Genomic DNA, 12,667 nt, shown 5'->3' with positions numbered 1-12,667 from the left:
ACGGGGCGCAGGAGACCTTAACGTTGCCCATCACGCCCCTCCCAGGGCGAAACCCGGAGTGCAAAGGACTGGAAAAATGCAGCCCACTGTGTTAGTGCCAAAAAACCTTAGAGTATTGGGATACTTTAATACTCTAGTCAAAACCTATACTTATTAGTTGAATCATTGTGATGATTTTCCTTTTTGAAGGGGTGGTGGATGCAGACTGGAACTAAATGGAGTCTTTGTGGCAGAGTCGGTAATCCAATCCCTGAGCCACGCAGATCTGCAATACTTGAAGGCATTGTTGATGACTCACCTGTCAACCTAATTCATTTATGGAACTTGGACATGTCACAGGAACATGGCTTTCTTCCCTCTTAACCTAATTCTCTGGAAGTGTGTATTGGAGAGTTTCCAAACCAAGCCACTGAGAAATTTACACAGTTACAGTTTCTGTTTGTCTCCTATGAAATACACACACTATCCTTATAGGCACACACCCCACTACCAAAGTCCAGATACCTAGGCACAAATTAGCAACCGCCAACACTTAAAGGGACTCCAAAGTATGCACAGGCATGTTGCTGGTATTAGCCCAAGTCATGCAGATTACCAACACAACTTCCTGCTTCTAATATAAAAACAGAAAATGCTGGAAATACTGAGCAGGTCAGGCACTAACTGTAGAGACCGAAACTGAGTTAATCTTTCCAATCAATGACCTTTGTTACAACTGGAAGAAATTGGAGAAAAAGTTTGCTTTCTGCTTATCCAGCTGGGATCAAGATTTTCTGGAGCTGCAGGGAGGGTGGAAATCCTAGATCCCAATGACCGATCTACTCTCCAGTTCCAATCAACGAGCTAGGCTGGCTGCCACGTGTCCTTGAGTACTGTGGTCTCACCTGACCGTGGTCTACTGTGAAAGGTTGACAGGGTTCCAATCTTCCATCACCAGCCATGTCATCTTGGCGTCAACTTGATCACAAAGATAAACCACTTACTTTTACGCTCCTTCTCAGAAGCAGAGTTATTTGTTATCAGGCAACTAGTGAGAATAGCACTTAGAGGGTACCAAGAACTGTTCTCACAAGTGGCATGATGAACAGAACAACTCACCATATACATTGCCACCATGCCCCTTATTGTGCTCCTAACACAGATGAGACTGCACACAGTGAGGTTAAAGTAACAGTGATCTCAGTCTTTATTAAGACACGCCAGAGTAACAGGCCTTGGGGGCCGGCTTATATTCAGTGCTCCCAAGGGATGCTAGGATCCCTAGGGACTTCAGGGGATGTGTTCCCTGGTGGTGGAACATAGGAGTGCATGCTTTACAGATACACAACATCACTCCCTGCCCCCACCCCCCCTACCCCCAAAGTCAAAGTGAAAACTATTTACAAGGTGAGGCAGTCGGGAGCCTTTCTTTCCCTGGTGGACCGCCTCTGTACAAATGTCTGTTCTGGTGTTTTGGCTGTGCCCTCGCTGGGCTACCGTGTTGGCCCCGCAGGGCTGCTGGGTGAGCCTGGCCTTGCTGGGCTGTTGATCGAGATGGGTTCGATTTCCTGGTCCGGGGGCATGTTGGCCCTGCAAGGCTGCTGGGTGAGCCTGGCCTTGCTGGGCTGTTGATAGAGATGGGTTCGATTTCCTGGTCCGGGGTGGTATCGTTGATCCTTTGGGTGTGTGTTGTGGGCTCGAAAAAGATGGTGTCTGCTGTGGGTTGTTCAGGACAGTCTGTGAACCGCAGCCTCGTTTGGTCCAGGTGCTTTCTTCAAATTTGTCCATTGTCTAGTTTGACTACAAACACCCTATTCCCTTCTTCAGCTATCACCGTGCCCGCAATCCACTTGGGACCATGTCCATAGTTTAGCACATACACAGGGTCATTCAGATCAATTTCCCGTGACACAGTGGCGCGACCATCATTTACATTTTGTTGCCGCCGCCTGCTCTCTACCTGATCATGCAGGTTGGGGTGAACCAGCGAGATTCTGGTTTTCAGTGTCCTTTCCATGAATAGCTCAGCCGGGGGCACCCCTGTGAGCGAGTGGGGTCTCGTATGGTAGCTGAGCAGTACTCTGGACAGGTGGGTTTGGAGTGAGCCTTCTGTGACTCATTTAAGGCTTTGTTTGTACTGCCTGCCCATTGGAGGCTGGTTTAAACGGGGCTGAGGTGACATGTTTGATCCCATTGCAGGTCATTAATTCTTTAAATTCGGCACTGGTGAAACATGGCCCGTTGTCACTGACCAGTATGTCAGGCAGGCCGTGGGTGGCAAACATGGCCCTCAGGCTTTCAACGGTGGCGGTGCTTCCTGACATTATTTCACATTCAATCCATTTTGAAAAAGCATCCACCACCACCAGGAACATTTTACTGAGAAACGGGCCAGCATAGTCGACATGGATCCTTGACCATGGAAGGCCAGAACCACAGACTTAGTGGTGCCTCTCTGGGCACATTGCTCAACTGAATGCGCACGCTGCATTGCTGTACACAGGACTCCAAGTCAGAGTCGATACCAGGCCACCACATGTGGGATCTGGCTATCGCTTTCATCATTACTATACCCGGGTGTGTGCTGTGGAGATCTGAGATGAACGTCTCCCTGCCCTTTTTTGGGTAGCACTACGCAGTTACCCCACAACAGGCAGTCTGCCTGAATGGACAGCTCGTCCTTTCGCTGTTGAAACGGCGTGATTAGCTCTTGCATTTCAACGGGGATGCTGGCCAGCTCCCATGCAGTACAGTTTTTTTTTTTACTCTGGACAGCAGAGGATCTTGGCTGGTCCAAGTCCTAATCTGGCGGGCCGTGACAGGTGATTTATCATTTTTAAACGCTTCCATGACCATCGACAAGTCTGCGGGCTGCGACACCATCAACAAGTTTGCAAGCTGCGCCATTTCCACCCCCGTGGTGGGCAATGGTAGCCGCCTGAGCATCCACACAGTTCTCGGTACCTGGCCTGTGGCGGATGGTATAGTTATACGCTGATAGCGCGAGTGCCCACTTTTGTATGCGAGCTGAGGCATTAGTATTTATCCCCTTGTTTTCAGCGAACAGGGATATGAGGGGCTTGTGATTGGTTTCCAGCTCAAATTTGAGACCAAACAGGTACTGATGCATTTTCTTTAGCCCGAACACACCTGCTTAATGCCTCTTTCTCAATCATGCTGTGGGCCCTCTTGGCCTTAGACAAGCTCCTGGAGGCATAGGTGACAGGTTGCAACGTCCCCGCAACGTTGGCTTGTTGTAATACACACCCGACTCCATACGACGATGCATCACATGCTAGCACAAGTCTTTTACACGGGTTATACAATGCAAGCAGCTTGTTGGAGCATAAAATGTTTCTGGCTTTCTCAAAAACAATTACTTGGTTTTTTTTCGCCATACTCAGTTCTTACCTTTACCCAGTAACACATGTAGGGGCTCTGAGGGTGCTTAACCCCGGTAGGAAGTTACCAAAATAGTTGAGTCCCAGGAATGACTGCAGCTCTGTGGCCTGGGCGAGTTCCTGATGGCCTCTGTCTTGGCGTCTGTGGGCCGAATGCCGTCCGCTGCGATCTTTCTCCCCAAAAAACTCCACTTCTGTTGCCATGAAGACGCATTTCGACCTCTTCAGCCGCAGCCCTACGCGATCCAGTCGCTGGAGGACCTTCTCCAGGTTTTGCAGGTGCTCAAGTGTCCCGACTCCTGACCAATATGTCGTCCTGAAAAACCACCGTGCGTGGTACAGGCTTGAGTAGGGTCTCCATGTTTCTTTTGAAGATCGCTGCGGCCGACCGAATTCCAAACTGGCATCTGTTGTAGATGAACAGTCCCTTGTGCATGTTGATGCAGGTGAGGCCCTTCGAAGACTCCTCCAGCTCCTGCGTCATGTAGGCCGAAATCAGGTCGAACTTGGTGAACGTCTTGCCTTCTGCCAGTGTCGCAAATAGGTCGTCTGCCTTAGGTAGCGGGTATTGGTCCGGTAGCGAGGAACGATTAATAGTTACTTTATAATCGCCGCAAATCCTGACCGTGCCATCACTTTTGAGTACTGGAGCAATCGGGCTGGCCCACTCGCTGAATTCCACTGGGGAGATGATGCCCTCGCGTTGCAGCCTGTCCAGCTCGATTTCCCCACTCTCCCTCATGTGAGGTACCGCTCGTGCCTTGTGGTGAATGGGTCGTGCCTCTGGGACCAAGTGGATCCGCACCTGCGCCCCAGAAAAGTTTCCAATGCCTGGCTCAAAAAGGGAAGGAAATTTAAGAACCTGGGTACATGAGGCCTCATCGACATGTGATAGCGCTCGGATGTCATCCTAGTTCCAGCAGATTTTGCCCAGCCAGCTCCTTCCAAGCAGTGTGGGGCCATCGCCCGGGACAATCCAGAGTGGCAGTTTGTGCACCGTGCCCTCATAGGTGACCTTGACCATGGCGCTGCCTAGGACAGTGATGAGCTCTTTAGTGTATGTTTAGCATTATAGGTGGACATTTTGTCAAATTTGTGCACCCCGTGCACTTCAGCATCTGCCTCCTCTCTCAGGCTCGAAATTGCTTTGATCCACCATGGACCGATCTTCCTCTACCACGTGGTCGTTAGCAGGTTTTGCAGAGCTTGCAGCTCGTTTGCAAGCTCGTTGGAGGTGCCCCATTGTTCCACAGCTCTTGCAAACATACCCATTTGAAGCGGCATGAATAGGCTGAATGGAAGCCTCCACAACGCCAACACGATGTGAATTGCCTTGCATTCATCCTTTGTTGCGGACTCGATTGAGTCATCTGGGTCACCTGAGGCCTGCTGGCAGTTGTCGACTCGTGGTTTCTGCCCGGTACATTTCTGCTCGAAAACACAGTTCCAGTTAATTTATGAACATTGCGAGCACTTGTGTGCTGAGAGATTTGTTTGGTGTTATCACTGGTGGACATAAACGCCTGTGCTATCGCAATGGCCTTACTGAGGGTCGGTGTCTCTACAGTCAAAAGTTTTCATAGGATGGTCTCGTGGCCAATGCCCAGTACAAAAAAGTCTCTGAGCATCTGCACCAGGTAGCCATCAAACTCACATTGTCGCCATAACTCTCCACTTTCAGATCGCTGGCACGTGTAGAACCGATACCTCGCCATCAGTACGCTCTTCCTCGGGTCAAGATGCTCCCGAACAAGTGTACACAGCTCCTCATATGACTTATCTGTGGGTTCCACCGGTGCCAGAAGATTCTTCATGAGGCTGTAGGTCGGTGCCCCGCAGACCGTGAGGAGGACCGCTCTCCTTTTTTTGCAACGCTTCCTTCTCCGTCCAGCTCGTTGGCTACAAAGTACTGGTCTAGCCGTTTGACATGGGCTTCCCAGTCCTCGCCCTCCGAGAACTTCTCCAGGATGCCCACAGTTTGCTGCATCTTTGCGTTGGATTCGTATGCTTGTTGCCAGTTATTGTGTTCCTAACACTGATGAGGCTGCACACAGGGAGGTTAAAGTAACAGTGATCTCAGTCTTTAATAAGACACTCCAGAGTAACAGGCCTTAGGGGCCAACTTATATACAGTGCTCCCAAGGGATGCTGGGATCCCTTGGGGCTTCAGGGGATGTGCTCCCTGGTGGTGGAACATGAGTGTGCATGCTTTACAGATACACAACACCCCTGATCACAGCATCGATATACACCATACTCCAATTGGGGATGCAGGGGTTCAGCATGTTTCTCTGCAACAAATCATGGTAAATTTGGAACCCTGGATATATGTGAGTTGTATCCAACTTAACCACTAGAAACTGCCCGATAGTTTTACAATGACCCAAAATTAACAAAAACATGAGCAATCGTAACATTTCTCACCTGATTACAAAACCTTTTTACTTAAGCTTACAGTCCCCGTTTCAAAACAATTAAAGCATCTCAGAATTCTGGCCTGATGTGAATTGATCTAACTAAAATTGAGCAGTTGTGAAATGTGTATGCCCAAGTTACTGCTTTGATCTAACAGCTGCTTCCTTTATGTAATTATCAGCAAAAAATCCTGATGAGATTTTTAAGACGAATACACTTATTGCAAACCAGTCAAACATGCTAATCTCCCCCCCCCCCCCCCCCCCCCCGGCCCTCCTTTCAGCATTCCGAAGGGATATCCTGGTCCACCCTTCAATCACCCTTCCCCCTTCCCCTTCCCATGGCACCTCCTCTCTTCCCACTGTCCAGGATCCCAACACAGCGGTGAAACACCGATTTACTTCTACGTCTTTCAATTTAGCCTGCTGTATTCGTCACTCTCGATGCGGTCTCCCCTACATTGGAGAGACCAAATGCAGATTGAGTGAGTGATCGTTTGTGGAACACCTCCGTTCAGTCCGCAAGCGTGTCATTTTAATTCTCCGCCCCACTCTGACCTCTCCTGTCCTTGCCCTCTTGCGCTGTTCTAATTAAGCTCAACGGAAGCTCGAGGGAACAGCACCTCATCTTTCGATTAGGCACTTTACAGCCTTCCAGACTAAACAACTTCAGATCATAACCACTGCTGGTAATGATTCTGCTATTGCAATTTACAGCTCCTCTAGACTCATCAGTTGTTTCTTTACTTGTCCCATTAGTATCCCCTTTTGCCTTGCACCATCATCCGTTTTGTCATTTAATCTCGTCTGCCTATCACAGACTTCCCTTTTGTTCTTTGCTCCCTCTCCTTTTCCTGCCTCTAAGAATATAAGGAATAGGAGTAGCCCATATGGCCCCTCAAGCCTGGTCCACTATTCAGTAAGATCATGGCTGATCATCAACCTCAACTCCACTTTCCTGCCCGATCACCATATCCTTGATTCCCTAGACTCCCAAAATCTATCTATCTCGGCCTTGAATATACTTGGAGACTTAGCATTCACAGCCCCCTGGGGCAGAGAATTCCAAAGATTCACAACCCTCTGAGTGAAGAAATTCCTCCTCATCTCGGTCTTAAATCACCTACGCCTTATCTTCCAGCTAGGGTAAAGAACGACTACCGGGTCAATCCCCTTCAGAATCTAATTGCTTAAAACCTGATGTATCTCTAACTTTTTCGAGTTCTGATGAAAGGTCATTGACCTGAAAGGCTAACTTTGTTTCTCTCTCTCCACCGATGCTGCCTGACCTGAGTATTTCTAGCATTTTCTGTTTTTATTTTGTTACTCATTTGCCAGATTCAGAAGATTGGCAACAATACAAACAGATAGCAGGAAGTGTAATATCGCACAGTATTACATCGCACGTGGGCGAATCAGCCCAACAGGTCTATGCCGGTGTTTAAACTCCACACGAGTTTCCTCCCACCCTTCATTGAACCCCATCAACATATCCTTCTATTGATTTCTCCTTTAAATGCATCTCAACAATTGGCCTCAACTACTTGTGGTAGCGAGTTCCACATTCTAACCACTCTCTGGGTAAAGAAGTTTCTCCTGAATTCTCTATTGGATTTATTCGTGGCTGTATTAATAGAAACATAGAAAATGGGTGCAGGAGTAGGCCATTCAGCCCTTCTAGCCTGCACTGCCATTCAATGAGTTCATGGCTGAACATGCAACTTCAGTACCCCCTTCCTGCTTTCTCACCATACCCCTTGATTCCCCCTAGTAGTAAGGACTTCATCTAACTCCCTTTTGAATATATTTAGTGAATTGGCCTCAACTACTTTCTGTGGTAGAGAATTCCACAGGTTCACCACTCTCTGGGTGAAGAAGTTTCTCCTCATCTCGGTCCTAAATGGCTTACCCCTTATCCGTAGACTGAGACCCCTGGTTCTGGACTTCCCCAACATTGGGAACATTCTTCCTGCATCTAACCTGTCTAAACCCATCAGAATTTTAAACGTTTCTATGAGGTCCCCTCTCATTCTTCTGAACTTCAGTGAATACAAGCCCAGTTGATCCAGTCTTTCTTGATAGGTCAGTCCCACCATCCCGGGAATCAGTCTGGTGAATCTTCGCTGCACTCCCTCAATAGCAAGAATGTCCTTCCTCAAGTTAGGAGACCAAAACTGTACACAATATTCCAGGTGTGGCCTCACCAAGGCCCTGTACAACTGTGGCAACACCACCTTGCCCCTGTACTCAAATTCCCTCGCTATGAATGGCTCCTAATCTGGTCTCCCCTGCAAGTGGAAATATCTTCTCTACGTCTACCCTATCATACCCTTTCATCATCTTGCAGACCTCCTATCAAGTCACCCCTCAGTCTTTTTCCCAGGCAAAAGAGCATCAGCCTGTTCAATCTTCCCTGATGGATATAACCTCTCCATTCTAGTATCACTCTAGCAAATCTTGTTTGTGCCTCGATATTCTTTTCCTAATAAGAAGACCAGAACTGTTCACAGTACTTGAAGTATGATTTAACCAATGTTCTATACAAGTTTAACACAATTGTCTACTTTCCCTCAAGAAATTAACCCCAGTGCTTTCTTTGCTTTTTAATGGCTTTATCGTCGCTACTTTTAGTTATTTGTGTATCTGTACCCCCCAGATCCCTCTGTTCCTCTATCTCATTTAGACACAACTTTCAATTCAAATATTAGCCCATTTAAAAATGAATTAAACTGAAATAATGACAATCGAGCTGCTGTGCATAGTTTTAAGATGTTCTTTTCACTTTAAATTTGACTATGGATAGGTAGAGGTTTCTAATCACCATGCTCACTGATGTGTTTACCCACAATTCTGTAGTTGGCTTAACTCGAGTCAAATACATTGACTTTTTAAAATAAATGCACATTTTACATTTTGAGGATGCATTTTTAAAAAACATATTTTAAATAAAATATTTGTTTTTACATGGCAGTTGTCCACTAAGTATAATGAGCTAGGTTCTTGGGGGAGTGTGCCAACAATACAGTATCATCAATTCTAAATGGTGTGTGTGTGTGTTTTTAACATAAAACATTCTTTGTTGCAGGAAATCTGCCTTCGAGAATCTGAGATTGTATTGTGTGGAGGATCAGAAAGCATGAGCCAGGCTCCTTACGCTGTTCGAAATGTCCGATTTGGCACAAAGCTCGGGGTTGACATAAAGGTAAAACACACTTTGCAAACTTTAATGGTGATTGGATTAATGATCAACATTTTCCATGTGCAAAGCTAAAGCCTGGTTCCACAGTCATTGCTGTTACGAAAAATGTCTAACGCAGTACTCCAGGTGCGGCCTTACCAATACCTTATACAGTTGCAGCAACACCTTCCTGCTTTTGTACTCCATCCCTTTTGCAATGAAGGCCAACATTCCATTTGCCTTCCTGATTACCTGCTGCACCTGCAAACTAACCTTTTGGGATTCATGCACAAGGACCCCCAGGTCCCTCTGCACCACTGCATGTTGTAATTTCTCCCTATTCAAATAATATTCCCTTTTACTGTTTTTTTTTTTTCCCCAAGGTGGATGACCTCACACTTTCCGACATTGTATTCCATCTGCCAAACCTTAGCCCATTCGCTTAACCTATCCAAATCTCCTTGCAGCCTCTCTGAGTCCTCTACACAACCCGCTTTCCCACTAATCTTAGTGTCATCTGCAAATTTTGTTGCACGACACATTGTCCCCTCCTCTAGGTCATCTATGTATATTGTAAACAGTTGTGGTCCCAGCACTGATCCCTGTGGCACACCACTAACCACTGATTTCCAACCGGAAAAGGACCCATTTATCCTGACTCTCTGCTTTCTGTTCGCCAGCCAATTCTCTATCCATGCTAATACATTTCCTCTGACTCTGCGTACCTTTATCTTCTGCAGTAACCTTTTGTGTGGCACCTTATCGAATGCCTTTTGGAAATCTAAATACACCACATCCATCGGTACACCTCTATCCACCATGCTCGTTATATCTTCAAAGAATTCCAGTAAGTTAGTTAAACATGATTTCCCTTTCATGAATCCATGCTGCGTCTGCTTGATTGCACTATTCCTATCCAGATGTCCCGCTATTTCTTAATAGTTTCAAGCATTTTCCCCACTACAGATGTTAAACTAACCAGCCTATAGTTACCTGCCTTTTGCCTGCCCCCTTTTTTTTAAACAGAGGCATTACATTAGCTGCTCTCCAATCCGCTGGTACCTCCCCAGAGTCCAGAGAATTTTGGTAGATTGTAACAAATGCATCTGCTATAACTTCCGCCATCTCTTTTAATACCCTGGGATGCATTTTATCAGGACCAGGGGACTTGTCTACCTTCAATCCCATTAGTCTGTCCAGCACTACCTCCCTAGTGATAGTGATCATCTCAAGGTCCTCCCTTCCCACATTCCTATGACCAGCAATTTTTGCCATGGTTTTTGTCAGTTTTTGTGCAGTTTTGGTCACCTTACTTAAGGAAGGATATACTAGCTTTGGAAGGGGTACAGAGACGATTCACTAGGCTGATTTGAGAAATGAGGGGGTTACCTTATGATGATAGATTGAGTAGACTGGGTCTTTACTCCTTGGAGTTCAGAAGGATGAGGGGTGATCTTATAGAAACATTTAAAATCATTAAAGGAATAGACAAGATAGAGGCAGAGAGGTTGTTTCCATTGGTGGGGGAGACTAGAACTAGGGGGCACAGCCTCAAAATACGGAGGAGCCAATTTAAAACCGAGTTGAGAAAGAATTTCTTCTCCCAGAGGGTTGTGAATCTGTGGAATTCTCTGCCCAAGGAAGCAGTTGAGGCTGGCTCATTGAATGTTTTCAAGTCAAAGATAGATAGATTTTTAAGCAATAAGGGAATTAAGGGTTACGGGGAGAGGGCGGGTAAGTGGAGCTGAGTCCACTACCAGATCAGCCATGATCTTGTTGAATGGCGGAGCAGGCTCGAGGGGCTAGATGGCCTATTCCTGTTCCTAATTCTTATGTTCTTGTGTTCTTATGTTTAGTGATCATGGCTTAGTGGGCTACAGCATCGCCGGGCAGTGCCATAGAGGAATAGGATGAGTTGCTCAGTCTGTAGGCATGGAACTGAAGGATTCAAGTTTAAAATCAATGAGCCTCAAGTGAAACTAGTAGAAACTGTTTTTCTCTTGCAGGGTAGTGAAATATAGAATACATCTCAATAAAAGTAAGTTGTAATTGTAAGGAATTCTGTGTTTTGTTTTATCACATCATGGCTATTTTATAATGACCGCCAGATGCCGATGTTGTTTGTTCTCGAGGATGTTGCCTATGCTGGCAAAGCTGTATTTATTGCCCGTGAGAAGGTGGAGGTGGTGGGCCTTTTCTCTGAACTTCTGGAGTACTTGTAATGGTGCTCCCACGGGGGTATTAAATAGGGGATTCCAGGATTTTGACCCATCAATGATGAAGGAACAGTTATGTATGTCTAAGTCAGGATGGTATGTAACGTGGAGGGGAACTTGCAGCTGATGATCTTCCCAAGATCTTGCTGCTTTTGTCCTTGGTGGTTGAGGTTTTGACTGGGCGGTGCTGTCACCGTAAGCTTAGTGAATTGCTACAGTGCATCTGTGGATAGTACAGGTACATGGAAGAGGGTATGAATAATTGAGCCTCAGTGGCAGGACTGTTCTGTTCTGGAAGATGTCCGCTTCTTAAATGGTGTTGCAGCTCTGAATGAAAATGAGGCAGCAGTATAGCAAGGGTTTAAGGCTTATTGTTGGGACAGAGGTACAGTGTTTCACCCTACATGTAACTTTCTGGCTACTGGTACTGCCTTCAGAAGATGAAATTGCATTTCAGCATTTACCTTCTGCACCTTGATAAGCATGCAGAAAATTTTGTATATTAAAAATTAAACTACTTTGTGTTATTTTTAAACCAATTTCTCTACAGATGGAAGACACCTTATGGGCAGGACTGACTGACCTCCACATTAAAACTCCTATGGGTCTCACAGCAGAAAATCTTGCTGAGCAGTATGAAATAAGCAGAGAGGAATGTGATGCCTATGCATTGAAGACTCAGCAGAGGTGGAGTACTGGTGAGTGCTCAGTGCTGCTGTCGTGTACAAAGTCTGCATATGAGAACACTTTTTACAGTGAATGGAAGGATTATTCGATTTGGGTAGAAATAAAAAGATAAACACAAATACTAAATATCTAAAACTAAAGCAGAAAATGCTGGAATGCACCGCAAATACCATTGGCTTTTATATAAATTATTTTACAATCTTCAAGTCCGTAGTAGAAACATCTTTCAACAGCTTTTATAGTTGGTACTTAGTGAGGTAGAATCAAGACACACACCATACTTGTTTCCTACATTACAACAATGACTACACTCAAAGTACTTCATTGGCTGTAAAGTGCTTTGAGACGTCCGGTGGTCGCTACATAAATCCAAGTCTTTCTTGCTTGTTTTCCTATTAGTGTCTTGAATGCATGTGTTGAAATCTATAACTGTCATCATCATCATAGGCGGTCCCTCGAACGAGGATGACTTGCTTCCACATGGGTTCACAGATGTTCCAATGGAGGACCCGATATTCCAGTCCTGAACTCCAATTGAAGGGATGGAAGATGCCTGTGCATGGATATTTTTAACGTGTGGTGACCGTTGCACATCAGCCACCACACTGGCTTGACAGAGCTAGACCTTTATCCAGTGGCAAGGGTTAACCAGGATGACTGGAGACCTGCTCTGCTGCACGGACCTAGAGGACGCACATATCGCAGTGTGGGCTGGCCTGTGCTGCTCCTGGGCCCTTGGCTCTTTTGGGTCCCGTACCCTCATTTGCCGCACTTCTGCCACGATCTTTCGGC

General features: G+C 46.2%; 1 protein-coding gene across 2 annotated transcripts in view; it reads left to right on the top strand.

Moving 5' to 3' along the window:
* The window catches only part of acaa2 (acetyl-CoA acyltransferase 2), a 72,530-nt gene that overhangs the window by 28,325 nt on the left and 31,538 nt on the right, over positions 1-12,667 (top strand). For both annotated transcript variants that reach the window (XM_070867493.1, XM_070867494.1), the window contains exons 4-5: positions 8,880-8,996; positions 11,739-11,886. In XM_070867493.1, the coding sequence (XP_070723594.1) occupies positions 8,880-8,996; positions 11,739-11,886 (265 nt within the window). The remainder of the gene's footprint in view (positions 1-8,879; positions 8,997-11,738; positions 11,887-12,667) is intronic.

The sequence above is a fragment of the Pristiophorus japonicus genome, chromosome 2 (assembly GCF_044704955.1).
Source record: "Pristiophorus japonicus isolate sPriJap1 chromosome 2, sPriJap1.hap1, whole genome shotgun sequence".
Lineage (NCBI taxonomy): Eukaryota > Metazoa > Chordata > Chondrichthyes > Pristiophoridae > Pristiophorus > Pristiophorus japonicus.
The sequence above is the reverse complement of the archived record's forward strand: the minus strand, read 5'-3'. Positions and strand labels throughout refer to the sequence as shown.